The 13,992-nt window shown below is 49.3% G+C and overlaps 1 protein-coding gene across 8 annotated transcripts in view; it reads left to right on the plus strand.

Moving 5' to 3' along the window:
- NCOR1 (nuclear receptor corepressor 1) overlaps positions 1 to 13,992 on the plus strand; it is a 109,253-nt gene that overhangs the window by 71,274 nt on the left and 23,987 nt on the right. For 6 of the 8 annotated variants that reach the window (XM_061605353.1, XM_061605352.1, XM_061605356.1 and 3 more), the window contains exons 25-33: positions 1,576 to 1,696; positions 2,829 to 2,930; positions 4,557 to 4,657; positions 5,855 to 6,026; positions 6,327 to 6,467; positions 7,508 to 7,591; positions 8,608 to 8,864; positions 10,817 to 11,171; positions 13,479 to 13,718. In XM_061605353.1, coding sequence (XP_061461337.1) covers positions 1,576 to 1,696; positions 2,829 to 2,930; positions 4,557 to 4,657; positions 5,855 to 6,026; positions 6,327 to 6,467; positions 7,508 to 7,591; positions 8,608 to 8,864; positions 10,817 to 11,171; positions 13,479 to 13,718 — 1,573 coding nt within the window. The remainder of the gene's footprint in view (positions 1 to 1,575; positions 1,697 to 2,828; positions 2,931 to 4,556; positions 4,658 to 5,854; positions 6,027 to 6,326; positions 6,468 to 7,507; positions 7,592 to 8,607; positions 8,865 to 10,816; positions 11,172 to 13,478; positions 13,719 to 13,992) is intronic. The other 2 variants (XM_061605355.1, XM_061605359.1) reach the window with 1 other exon arrangement.

The following is a 13,992-nucleotide window of genomic DNA, read 5'->3' on the forward strand; positions in this document are numbered from 1 at the left end:
CTTTCTCAGACCCCGAATTCAACAGTTCTCCATGTGCCCCCCTCTCCGAGAGATGTTTGGAAGGTGGCAATTAGAAAACTTGCCTTCCCCAGGAAGGCTCTCCTGCAATTGATTTTGCTGCCCATCAGGCAAAAGCTTCTTGTTACTCTCCCTGGTCTTTAGACCCCACTGATGGGTCTGGGTTTCTGCCATATATTATTGGTGATCGTCCTTGTGTGGGCAGGGTGGTTATTTTTGTTGCCACTGTTGATCTTTGCGGACAAACACTTTGTAGTAGATTTGCTTTGGTTGAATTGATTTTTTCTTGTGCCGTGTTGTGTTTTGTAAATCGCTTTGGGGGTCCTGTGTGAAGCGATACACATAAATCAAACTGAACTGAATTCTCCACTGGTTTTCAAGGGTTTTTTCCCCCCTCACCAGAGTCAGGTTAGCAGTCTGCGGCCACCGAGCATGCTCAGTCCCCCTTGAGATGTTTTGGTGGGTGTCTCCTCCTTACTTTCATGAAATCTTTTGTCCTTTTGCAAACCTTGGGGTATCCCATAAGTCTGCTGATTCCACCCTCTTGGGTGTGTGTGGATGATTTATTTATTTATTGCATTTGTATACCGTGCCATAGCCGAAGCTCTCTGGGTGGTTTACAACATGTTTTGGACTCCAACTCCCATTCTCTGTGACCATTGGCCATGCTTTCTGGGCCTGATGAGAGTTGAAGTCCTAAACATCTAGAGGATGTGAAGGTGTGTGTATGTATGTGTGTATACGTGTATGTTAACAGTTGGCGAAACTGTTTTGCTAGTAAAATAAAAACCTCTCTATTGTTCATCGCAATTACATGTGTGTGTGTGTGATATTATATATATTATCCAGAGCCCATTTCGGTGAAGTTCTGTTGGTTGCTTTCAAAACCGTCTGATATAGGCCTTTTCAGTGGTGGCTCCTCATTTGTAGAATGCCCTCCCCAATGAGATGCATCTGTCTCCTTCATTATTGACTTCCAGGAGGAATTCAAAAACATTCCTGTTTTACCCAGGCATTTGATGACTAAGGAGACTGTCCCTAGCAACCTGGAGAGGAGATCACTAGTTGGAAGAATGTTCTGATCCGTAACTGTCTTTTGATTGCTTTTGTTGTTGTTTTAAAATGTTGCGTTGACAAGTTTGCCACTCTGGGCTGCTTCAGCAGGAAGGGCAAGATATAGATTCTAATAATAATGTTTGAACGATTATTTATTTATTTGATTGCTATCCCACCCTTCCTCCCAGCAAGAGCCCAGGGCGGCAAACAAAACACTTTAAAACATCATAAAAACAGACTTTAAAATACATTAAAACAAAGCATCTTTAAAAACATTTTTTCAAAAAGCTTTGAAGACATCTTAAAAAAGAAAAGAAAAAAAATGGTGGTGCAGAGACTCACAGGCAAGGTTTTTTGAGTCCGTTTGCAGAGGTGGTTGTGGCTCGTCAGCGTGTAGTTCAGCTGTTGCTTCCGTATATCACCAGCAGTGTGATCAAATCTGTCTTGGCTCCAAACTGAATTAACAACATATCTGTTGCTTTTCACCCCTCTCACTTCTAGGGAACGCCCGGCACTTACTTAACATCCCACAGTCAAACATCTTATAGTCAAGATCCAGTCAAGCCCTCTGTCGGGTCGATCTCTTTGGGGCTGCCGAGGCAACAAGAGTCTGCCAAATCAGGTAGGGGAAAAACCGTAGCCTCCACACGAGTCTCTGGGGTGAAGATTCCATGGAAGGCACACGTGTGATAGAGAGGGGAGCGGGGAATTGTTGTGTCCTTGTAAACGACGTCATGAAATCGCAACATTGGCGATAGTGTACTGTTGCCTGCCAAGAGAAGCCGTGTTGCTATGTTCATAGTATTGGAAAGTTGTTTCTGGTTGCTGTTATTACATTTGCTGCTATGTTATTGTTTTGTTATTTTTGTTGTTATGAAACTGTTTTTGCACTTGTTGGTTTTGAGATGCGTTCTCTGCTCAGCTGTTTTGAGCACAGTTTTTTGTGGAAATGTGGCATATAAACAGAAGAATGAATGAATGAATGATTCCCATTAACAATTTTCTAGCTGTCGTGTGTATATTCCAAGCCTGGGGTTGTATCCAGTGTTAGCCCTGCTCAGAGTAGCCCCATTGAAAAGAAAGGACATAACTAAGCAAGATCCACTAATTTCAGTGGGTCTGCTCTGAATAGAACTGAGTTGGATTCAACTCCATGCTTTGTAGGCTCTGACTTCAGCCTGCATGTGGCTAGCCAGAAGTTGAAAGTGGACTCTGCTTTGGAACATGTGAAATGTTAGACCATGTCAGAAGAGCCTCCCATGACCACTGGCCATGCTGGCTGAGGCTGATGAGTGTTGTAGTCCAGCATCATTTCAAGAGCACCACTCCTGCTCGTAGAGGTGTTCGGGGAGGGAGATCCAGGCCAAAGGATCCGGGCTGGAAACCACAGGAGGAGAGAGCTCTTGCACTCAGGTCCTGCTTGGGGGCTTCACATAGCGGGCATTGGTTGGCTACAGTAAGAACAAGATGCTGCACCACATGGGCCTACTCCAACAGCCAGGCTCTGCTTTGATTTGGATTCCTGCATTGAGCAGGGGGTTGGACTTGATGGCCTTATAGGCCCCTTCCAATTCTACTATTCTATGATTCTGTGAAATGGGTGGGGATTAGCGTTCCTAGCTTGGAACCCCTGGAAGCCACACCCATTATATACGCCTGTGTTCACCCATTACATACGCCTATGTTCTCTGCAACCTTGCAAAAGGTTACGAGCAGTGGCGAGCAACCTCATTGTTTCTTGTCTTCCCTAAAAGCTCCCATGCCCTACATCAAACAAGAAGAATTCTCCCCCAGAAGCCAGAACTCGCAGCCTGAAGGCCTCTTGGTCAGAGCCCAGCACGAGGGAGTGGTTCGGGGTAAGCTTACTGAGGTCTGGTCTCTCGATGGGCCGCTCTTGTAGGGAGGTTGCTTTTGAGTGGAAATGGAGAAATGACATCTTTAGCGCTTAGGTGTCAGGGAGGGCCATCCCAAACAGCCGTGGCTCACTGGTAGAGCATCTCCCTTGCGTGCAGAAGGTCCCAGGTTCAGTGCCAGGTCTCTCCAGACAAGGCTAGGGACGTTCCTTTGTCTGAAACCCTGAAGAGCCACTTGCCAGGACTGAGCCAGATGGACCACAGTCTGACTCAGTATACGGGAGCTTCCTGAGTGTCTTGGGAAGGGCCTCAGCTCAGTGGGGAGCATCTCCCTTGCGTGCAGAAGGTCCCAGGTTCAGTGCCAGGTCTCTCCAGACAAGGCTAGGGACGTTCCTTTGTCTGAAACCCTGAAGAGCCACTTGCCAGGACTGAGCCAGATGGACCACAGTCTGACTCAGTATAAGGGAGCTTCCTGAGTGTCTTGGGAAGGGCCTCAGCTCAGTGGGTGAGCATCTCCCTTGCGTGCAGAAGGTCCTGGGTTCAACCCCAGGTCTCTCCAGACAAGGCTAGGGACGTTCCTTTGTCTGAAACCCTGAAGAGCCACTTGCCAGGACTGAGCCAGATGGACCACAGTCTGAGGGAGCTTCCTGAGTGTCTTGGGAAGGGCCGCAGCTCAGTGGTTGAGCATCTGCCTTGCGTGCAGAAGGTCCCAGGTTCAGTCCCCAGTGTCTGCAGATAGGACTGGGAGAGAGCCCTTCTTGAAACCCTGGAGAGCCGCTGCCGGTCAGGGTAGACGGTACTCGGCTAGATGCATCAGCGCTCTGACTTGGTATTGCGTAAGTCAGCTTCCGGTGTTCCTGCATTGTTGGACTCTGAGCCCCCTACCACCATGACCAGAGGTCAGGGAAGATGGGATTTGCAGCCTAGCAACACCAGGGCAGGTTCCCCCACCCTGTTGTGTGTGTGTGCCTGTCCACACCCTGCTTATAGACTTCTCAGTAGAAGTGATATTTAATAGGATATGTTTTGGACAAACGGTAGAAAGTAAATAGCAAGAAGAGGCTTGGAGACCTTTAGGAGGAGAGGCTGACTGAGCTGTGTCAAGCTCAGAGGGGAGTCGATTAAGAGACAGTACGATAGCCATCTTCAGATATTTGAAGGTCTGTCCTGTAGATGACAGAGCAGATTTGTTTTTCTGATGTTGCAAAGGGTAGGACCCAAACCAGGGAGTTCAAACAACAAGCAAAGGTATTTTGACTAGGTGTTAGGAATGGTGTTACCTTGACAGTATAACAGGCTGCCACAGAAAGTGGTGGACTCTCCTGGCTAGACGTTTATAACTGAGGCTGGAGGGCCACTTCACAGGGATGCTGTAGCAGCAGATTTTCCCCACTGGAAAGGGGGTTGGACTGGATGACCTTTGGGGTCCCTTCCAACTCTACAATTCCGTGAACCGCATACTTATAATAAAGAACTGATCAACCTCATACCTTAACCAGAGGAAAGGCCAAGTACTGGCACTGGGGATCCGCTTCCTTTTTGGGGGGGGTTGCATGAAAAGGAGTGAGATCTATATGAGTGTGCATGTTACATTTGTATGAGTGGTGTTAAAATTGTACTTTCAACCAGGTACGGCAGCGACTGTCCAAGAAGGAAGCATAACACGAGGGACTCCAGCCAGCAAAGTTTCCATTGAATCGATGCCGACCTTGCGAGGCTCCATCACTCAGGTATCTCCTTGCGTTGTATGATGCCTGATGGCCTAAGAACAGCAACTTTCGAAGAGATTCCTTGGTTTTTCATGTTCTGCATGCAAAAGATCCCAGGTTTGGTCCCCAGCATCTCCATGTCGGGCTGGGAAAAACTCCCTCCCTAAAATACCGGAGAGGCACTGCCAGTCAGTGCAGACAGTACTAAGCTAGATGGACCACTGGTTTGACTCCGTATAAACCAGCACTTTATTTAGGACCATGAGGACCAGAGTCTTTATTTTTAGGGGAGGGAGTATCTGCTTCGTTTGCAGAAGCTCCCAGGTTCAGCCCCAAACAGCATCTCCATGCAGGGTCAATGCAAAGGATACTGGGCTAGATGGACTGAGCTGACTTGGTATAAGGCTACTTCCTCTGTTTAATTTCTCTCCTGTGCTTGCTGAGAGAGGCTTAAACGTAAAGGTTGGGTGATGGCTAAAGCGGAACAGAGGCAGTAGATCTGATTTCCAGATGCTGGGGTCAAAACCCAGCAGGGCTGTTGCCATTTTGGCTGCCCCCTGTTGGACACAGAACCTTAGTCTTAGAGGGGCCCTATTTCATTGGTTTAATTTGTATACTGCTTAATATTTTCAGCAGAAATCTCTTAAGCAGTTTACATAGTCCAACAAAAATGTAAAAATCCAGTATGGAATGGAAGTGTCAAGAGTTGCAGTGATGACAATTCCACATTCGATGCTAAGCAGCAATAGATATCTCAAAAATATCTCAAGCAGCAATAGATATCTGAAAACAATGCTCATAAAAGCAGATCCTCTGCAAAACATCAAAACATAGCATGGAAATGCAACATAATTACAGGAGCTATATATATATATATATATATATATTTAGAAAATCTCATCAAGAATACTAAAAAAACACCACCCCTCGGACGTAAATAATGCAGTTGCCAAAACCATTTACATAAACATTCACACTACACAAAGCTAATCTGAACACACAATCCCCCGTGTACCGGATCACTCGAGAGTTTCCCATCCCTCTACTCAAAACATTCCATAACCAATCATCAGGTATTGCTGAGCAGGACTCTGGCACCGCTTCTCAAGAGCAATACCTCTGTACAAGGCAGTTTATTATCTGGCGTCCTCTGTTCTCCTTCCGTGTAACGGCTTGGCCCTGTGCTTCAATTCCTAAGTCTTGTTGCTTTCATTGCAGGGGACGCCAGCTCTGTCACAGTCCGGGATTGCGGCTGACGTGCTGCTGAAGGGAACCATCACCCGGTTGGCCACGGAAGACAGCAGCCCGGAGAAGTCCCGGGAAGAGGCCGGCGCATCCAAGGGCCACGTCATTTATGAGGGCAAGAGCGGGCACATCATAACCTACGACAGTAAGTTTGGCAGAGGTGGCTGGCAGCTCCGTGTCAGCGGGGCAGTGCAGTCTGCTCCGAGTTTTATTCCAAACTTTCAAAGAGAGGTATAACGTGCTTCCTTGAAAGTGCGGACTAAAACCTGGAGCGGATTCCAGTCTCCCACTGGCAATGGAACCACCAGCCACCACTGGAGCTTGGAGTGCCTCTGGCATCCGCGACAAGAACTCCCGCGACACTGGGGTGTGTGTGACGCTAATCATCAAGCTTTTAACTTTGTTCCCTGCCTATGTCTTGACCCATGTTTCTACGTTTTGACAGCCATCAAGAATGTCCGGGAGGGAACCCGGAGCCCACGGACAGCTCACGAGATGGGACTGAAGAGGACGTACGATGCTATGGAAGGAAATATCAAGCAAGCGATGTCGATGAGGGAATCCCCGGTCTCCGCCCCATTAGAAGGTTAAATGGCCACCATGTGCCTCTTTCTACTTATTTACTCTAAGAAATTTAGAACATGCCTTTTAGGGCAGGTAACATTCTGTCCTGGGAGAGATTGAAACTGTGTGTGTGTGTGTGTGTTGAGAGCATCACTAAAAGGTCAACTGGCTGAGGCCCTAGGGGTGTGTGTGTGTGATGTCAGGTGATTGACAGATGGGCTGCCTCACCTGTCGTCAAACTTTGCCTGTGCTGAAATCCACAGCTACCAGTTCATGGTAGCTAGTTTTGGTGTACAAAGCCCAATACAGCCTGGGACCAGGATACCTGAAAGATCATCTTCCCCCTTATATATACCCAGTTGATCACTGCTCTTTGCAGGTGAGGGCCTCCTGCAGATACCATCTTATCAGGAGGTCCATTCCGCACAACATAGGAAGCGGACCTTTCGTGTGGCGGCACCTACCCTGTGGAACTCCCTCCCCTTAAATATTAGACAGGCGCTATCTCTATTGTCCTTTCAGCACCTACTGAAGACCTTCCTCTTTCAACAAGCCTTTTAAGCAGAGACCTCATCCCAGTCTGCGTCTGTGTTGGAATTGCTTTTTAAGATCTTTTAAAAGATTTTCTAAAAAGATGTTTTGTTTTTAAAGAAGTTTTATAGATGTTTTTAATGTTTTATCACCTGTTTGCCACCCTGGGCTCCTTTTGGGAGGAAGGGTGGGATAGCAATTTAATAAATAACTAGATAAATAATACAATAAGGATCCGTCCTGCTCACCAGATCCAGTTCCTTGCCCTTGCTATATGGTTAAAAAGTTTGCAAGTGAGGTATTATTATTAATTACATTTCTATCCTGCCCTTCCTCACAAAGGAGACCAAGGCAGAGTTGGGAAGATGAGTTTGGTTTAAGAGAGACAAGCTTCTGTGCGTGCTTTATATATATATATTTTTTCCAGACCTGCTACTCTGTGTAGCATGAAATGGCATGGGTAATTAAAAAAAAAATCAAGGAACTGCTGGGTTTTGCACCCCATCTTAACTCCTCTTTCCATTTCTTTAGGCTTAATCTGCAGAGCTCTTCCCCGGGGTAGCCCCCACTCAGAACTGAAAGAGAGGACTGTGCTGTCGGGCTCTATAATGCAAGGTACACAGAGAGAGAGAGGAAAATGATATCTTTAAATAATAACTGTGTGCTGGGCGCTGTATCTAACAGAAATGGCAACATCTAGCCCCATGCAAGGGCTACAGGGAAATGGGCCAAAGCTCTGTGATGGAATGTCCCATATTCAATTCTGGGTGTCTCTGGTGGATGTTGGGAAAGCCTCCTGCTTCAGACCATGGAGAGCTGCTGCCAGTCAATGCAGACAGCACCGACCTAGATGGACCTGGCGGTCTGACTCTCTTCCTAGCAGGAACTCTTTGGCCCTCCAGGTTATTGCTGCTACTCCCGTCACCCTGACCATTGGTCACGCTGGCGGAGGGGGTTAAGGGGAGCTGGCATTCCAGCAACAGCCGGAGGGCCCAGATTCCCCATCCCTGCTTTATGTAAGGCAGCTTTGGATGCTCATCCTGCCCATTCATTTCTGTGGCTTACGGATACAACCCACTTTCTTTGTTTGTGAGTAGATCACTGCCGCAAGGGCCTTGATCCAGCTCTGGTCCCTGGGAGAGGGAGCTATGGGTTTTTTTAAATCCTTGCTCTCCCGTATTGCATTCCCAATCTGGATCGGGGCCTTGTGCCTTGCTCCAGTCCATGCTAATGGGTGCTTTCCTTTGAATGCAAATACCAAGCGCTCTAGCAAAGTGGGAAGAGGGGGGAAGCCTTTGGGTCAGGGCCACAGTGGGTCAGGGAAAGGGTTACAATCTCCTACCCTGCCAATCAAGGTCCTGATCTAGATCGCCCCCTCCCTGCTATTTATTTAAGAGCAAAAAAATGATTATCACAATTGTTAATTTTGTTGATAAATTAATACCCAAACTACATAAAATTCAGACACTTTTCTAGTTGCCGTGAATGGCACCATGTCCAATTTCGGCCCGTTGATTTTGTTGTTGTTGTGTATTTTAAACCGCCATTTTTAACCCACCGTGCTAGCAGGCCCAAAAACTGTCAAGAGCTCTACTAAAGCTTTTGGGTGGCTTTCTGCTTTTCCTGGAAAGGCACGCCGAGGGCAACAGCCGAGAGCTACGAGGAAGGCCTCAAGTACCCGAAGATCAAGAGGGAGTCTCCGGCACCGCCGCGGTCCTTTGAAGGCGCCATCACCAAGGGGAAGCCGTACGACGGGGTCACCACCATCAAAGAGATGGGGCGCTCCATCCACGAGATCCCTCGGCAGGACCTGCTCAGCCAAGAGAACCGCAAGACCCCCGAGATTGTCCAGAGTGCCCGGCCGATCATCGAGGGCTCCATATCTCAGGTGGGTGGGCGTCAAAGCCTGTTGAAGTCAGGGAAGATGGACAGACCTTTTTAAAAAGCAAGCATCTTTTCTCACTGAGACCCAAAGGTCCGTGCTGAAGGTCATAACAGAGCTAGCTCAAGGCATTTTGCTGCCTGAAGCAAAGGGCAAGGCTTTTTAGTTATAATTAATTAATTGGTTGATTTATATCCCACCTTCCCTCCCAGCAGGAGCCCAGGGTGGCAATGTATTCAATTTATATCCTGCCCTTCCTCCCTGAAGAGATGAAGGCAGCAAACACATCCATAACTAAACTTTTGTTTTTAAAAAAAGCAGTCTAAAACCAGTTAAAACGTTCATCTAGTGTTCTCAGGGTTGCCAGGAACTTTGCCTTTCAGCTATGGAGTGCCTGGATAAACTGGAATGTTTTTAGATCAGGCTATGGTCCCAGGCTGTGGTCTGAAGGCACATGAGGCCAGCTCCCTGCTGAAGCTAAGCAGGGTCAGGTCTGGTCGGTGGCTGGATGGGAGACCACCTGGGAACCATATGGAAGCCGCCTTGGGTTTCTATCACGAGAAGAAAGGCGGGGTAAAAATGAAATGGACTTCCTTCAAGTCGATCCTTACTTATGGCAACCTATGAATAGGGTTTTCATGGCAAGCGGTATTCAGAGGGGGTTTCCCATTGCCTTCCTCTGAGGCTGAGAGGCAGTGACTGGCCCAAGGTCACCCAGGGAGCTTCATGGCTGTGTGGGGATTCGAACCCTGGTCTCCCAGGTCATAGTCCAACACTCTAACCACTGCTCCACACTGGCTGTCGGCAGGATTAATAAATAAATAAAATCATAATAAATAGATGAGTCAGACCAGCTCATCCAGCTCAGTAATGTCTACACTGACTGGCAGTGGCTCTCCAAGGTTTCAGGCAGGGAGTCTCTCTCAGTCCTACCTGGAGATGCCATCGGGGATTGAATCTGGGTCCTTCTGCCTGATGGCTGAGCTGTGCGTGAATCTTGGTTGAAGGAGCACAGCTTTCCCTGGACAGAAGCACACGGAGACTCCGGCTTTAGGAAAACAAGGAAGCTTACATGTATTATTGGAAATACATGACTGGATAGGAAAGAGCCTAGTTCTAGCTAAGCAAAGCTGGAGATGCAAAGAGCCATGCTTGCTCTTTCACCTCTGCAGGAGAGGGAGAGAGAGACAAAGGAAAGATGTCTCCCCTCCCAAGGTGGGCCGAAGAAAAAGGGAGGAGTCAGGAAATGAGGTCAGCAATCCTAAGAGTATCCTCCTTCAGGTGTATGAACTGATACTCTTAGGATTGCTGACCTCATTTCCTGAGTATCGGTTTATATACCTTAAGGAAGGTCAGAACAGGCTAGATCAGAAAGATAGTCTAGGAAGTTCCTCCTGAAAGTTAACAATGAGGGAGACAGGCACACCTGTCAATTACACAAACAGGGAACCACCACTGAAAAGGCCCTGTCATGGGTTCAGTACCAACCAGGCAACCCCCAGTGGTGGCACAACCAACAAGGTCTCCCCCGGCAATTGTAGGGTCTGAGATGGCTCTTCCCACCCCCAAATCCACGTATAAAAGCTGCCCAGACCAGACTGGCAGTTGAATCTTAACTTCCACACTCTTCACTGAACCTGAGGGGAGTGGGCTAGCTTAGGGGGTGCAGGTCAGCCTGCCTGGCACATGCGTGCACACACTAACTGTCTTTCAGCATCCGCTGTCTGAGGCAGCCGTGTCACTCTGCCTCATAGCATGGCCGGCTCTATGTTGTAACCAGACTGGGAAGGATAAATTAAGTAAATAAATCTACAGCGTGCCATAATCCTTCTAAGATGTGTAAGCAGTCACTTGCGTACAAAATAAAAAGTCAAGTTTCTGAGGTAAACTTTCCAGAGCTGCAAACCAAACGAGGCCTAGCTGACATTGTGGGTTTCTTGCCTACTTTCCTTCCCCAGGGCACACCCATCAAATACGAGAGCGGTGCCGGCCAGTCAGCCATTAAGCACAACGTCAAGTCCTTGATCACCGGCCCCAGCAAGCTGCCTCGTGGGATGCCGCCGCTGGAAATGGTGACGGAGAACGTGAAGGCGGCAGAACGAGGAAAGTACGAGGAGGCCAAGCCCTCCGGGGACGTCCGTACCCGCCACACGGTGGTCAGCTCCGGGACCTCGGTCCTCCGGTCGACGCTCCACGAGGCTCCGAAGTCACAAGTGAGCCCCGGCATCTACGAGGACGCCAACGCGAGGAGGACGCCAGTGAACTATCAGAACATGTCCAGGAGTTCTCCGATGATGAACAGAGTAGCGGAAGGTGCGTGTTTCTCAGAGCGGCCTCCCCCAGCCTATTGCCCCTCCAGATGTTTTGGACTACAACTCCCATCAGCCCTAGCTGCTTTACAGGCTTTTGGCAGCTGCTGGCCTAGAACCAGGTCCAGGGTGGTGGTTCTCTGGCCAAGGTTTTGTTATGGAAATACGTATATATATGCAGAGATCCTCAGCAGTCCGAGATGCGTGAGTGCCAGTGTGTGTATTTACCTTAGAAGCAGGCTTTTACCCTGCATTTAGATCACTGAGACTTAGTAAAATAAGAAAAGCTACTCTATTTATAGAAATACATAATAGATAGGAAAGGCATATCTAGTTCCAACTAAGCTGGAGGCACAATGCCCAGACGTGGGCCTTGTCCTCATGGGTCAGGAGAGAGAGCAAAGACAGAGATATCTCCTCTCTCCTTGGAAGGTTGCAGAAGATGGGAAGGAAGGGCCGGTCAGCTTCCCTGAGCATATCAGTTTACAACAGAAGGAAGTCAGGTAGAGAACAGCACAGGTAAAGGTAGGCCAGCCTAGCCAGCTGGAGGACCCTCACGCGATCTTCCTTCTGGGATGCAAACAAAGGAACCCAAACAGGAGTTGCTCTTGCCCCACTTCCAACAGGTTTCTTGGCACCGCTTGATGAAGCTGGGGACCAGAGTTGGAACACAGCAGACCAAGTGTGTGTGTCCTTTGTAGTTGAGCGAAATGCAAGTTAGCTGGGGACACGATAGATTTGTATAAGGTTGTGTGTGGGGCTAATTCATGGGGGCTAATTAGGCTACTAGCAACAATGGACAGCCATCTGTCGGGAATGCTTTGATTTGGATTCCTACACTGAGCAGGGGGTTGGACTTGATGGCCTTAAAGGCCCCTTCCAACTCTTCTATGGTTCTGTGGCTATGTTCTCCCTCCCCTGTTGGAAGCAGTCTGAATACCAGTTGCTGAGTGGGCTGTTGCGCTCAGGTTCTCATAGGGGGCATCTGGTTGGCTGTTGTGAGAACAAGATGCTGGACCCGATGGGCCCCCTTTGGCCCGGCCTGTGAGCCACCTCCTCTGATATTCTTACATCACTGCCCTGTGGAGTAGGCCAAAGGCAAAAGGCCAAGTCTCCCCTGAATCATTACAGCAGGCGTCGCCAATCCAGAGGCTTCATTCAGCCTGAATAAGAGGGAGAGAAGATAAGTAGACTGGCCAAATATTACCCATTGCCCATCTATTATTTGGCAACGCTGAGGTAGGGGGACCAAGACACTGACCCCGATATTGGGCAGCTTGTTTTGTTCCTAACAGGCTTCATTGTTTGAAAAAAATTCAAAAGCACGCAAGCAAACCCACTCCTCTTTGGCCAGCTCTTGCCAGAGTGTGATGCCTGTCTGTGGCAGGGGCTAGGATTTTGGTCTCGAGTCGCCCTTTGGCTGCAGGGTCTCTCCAGAGGTGTTGCATCAGGGCACGGGTTATTCTGGGTGAAAGGAGAAGCCGGTGTAATCTCGCCCTTGACGCTTGGAGCCATTTCTCTCTGTTGCTTTCTTCCACCAACGTCAGCAGTGTCTGGCTGTCGGATCCGGCGAAAAGGGGCGCATCTCTTCCAGCCTCTGGATCTCACGGCCGCCAACTCGTATGCCCCAGAGGGGAAGCCCACAAGCAGGACCTGAGCGCAAAATCAACTCTCTCCCCACATGCGATTCCTCCCGGCAACTGGGGAGTCGGAGGCAGACTGCCCGTGGCGGTGGCGTCAGAACGTAGCCTTTGTGGCTGGTAGCCACTGAAAGGCTTACTGCCCCCCATGAGTTTGTCTGATCCTCTTTTAAAGACATCCGTGTTGGTGGCTCACCGCTACCCTTTGAGAGAGCCAGTTCCGTAGCTCAGTGGTGGAGCCCCTGCCTTGGACACGCAGGGACCCAGGCGCAGTCTTTGACGGCATCTCCAGGCAGGGCTGGGAAAAGACCCGCCCCCTCCTGAAACAGAACTGCTGCCAGTCAGTGTAGACAGTAATGATCTAGTTGGACCCATGGATCTGACTCATCACTTGGGTGGCTTTAAAAGAGGGCTGGACAGGTTTGTGGAGGACATGCTTCCGAATACCAGTTACTGGAACCCGCAGGAGAGGAGAGCTGCTCTCACACTCACGCCCTGCTTGGGAGCTTCCCTTTGGGGGCCTCTGCTTGGCCACTGCGAGGACAGGATGCTGGACCAGAGGGGCCCCCTTTGGCCTGATGCAGCAGACCAGGCTCTTCTGATGTTCTTAGACCTGAAATAGCCACATGGAAATACTCCTTCTTAGTGGGCTAGTTCCTCACCGTGAGCAGATTTCCTTTCCGCAGCTGGCTTGTCTTCAGGGAAGTCTTCCAACCATGAGAGGAAGTCCACTTTGACCCCGACGCAGAGGGAGAGCGTCCCCGCGAAATCCCCTGTCCCCGGGGTGGATCCCGTTGTGACTCATAGCCCCTTCGAGCCCCACCATCGCGGCTCCACTCCAGACGTCTACAGGAGCCACCTGCCGTCACATTTGGACTCGGCGATGCAGTTCCACAGGGCGCTGGACCCCAGTACGTACATTTATTACCATTTTGCAGGCCGGGCCTTCGTCAACGAGCAAGGCTTGCGAATGCATCGTGTTGGTGGTTTCTCACCTTTTCTTTTTCCTTGCCTTTAAGGCAGAGGTTTGGGAATCTTTTTTCTTCAGCCCACGAGTCAGAACCAGAGCTGGCCCATCCTCTGTGGGCCCTTTTTGACCCACCTGTCAGTCACCTGGCATCGTACGGCATTGGAGGATTCAAGTGGCAAGCTGGGAGCACAGTGCTAAGTTCGAAGTGAGGCCTC

Source organism: Rhineura floridana, chromosome 21, assembly GCF_030035675.1.
Source record: "Rhineura floridana isolate rRhiFlo1 chromosome 21, rRhiFlo1.hap2, whole genome shotgun sequence".
NCBI lineage: Eukaryota > Metazoa > Chordata > Lepidosauria > Squamata > Rhineuridae > Rhineura > Rhineura floridana.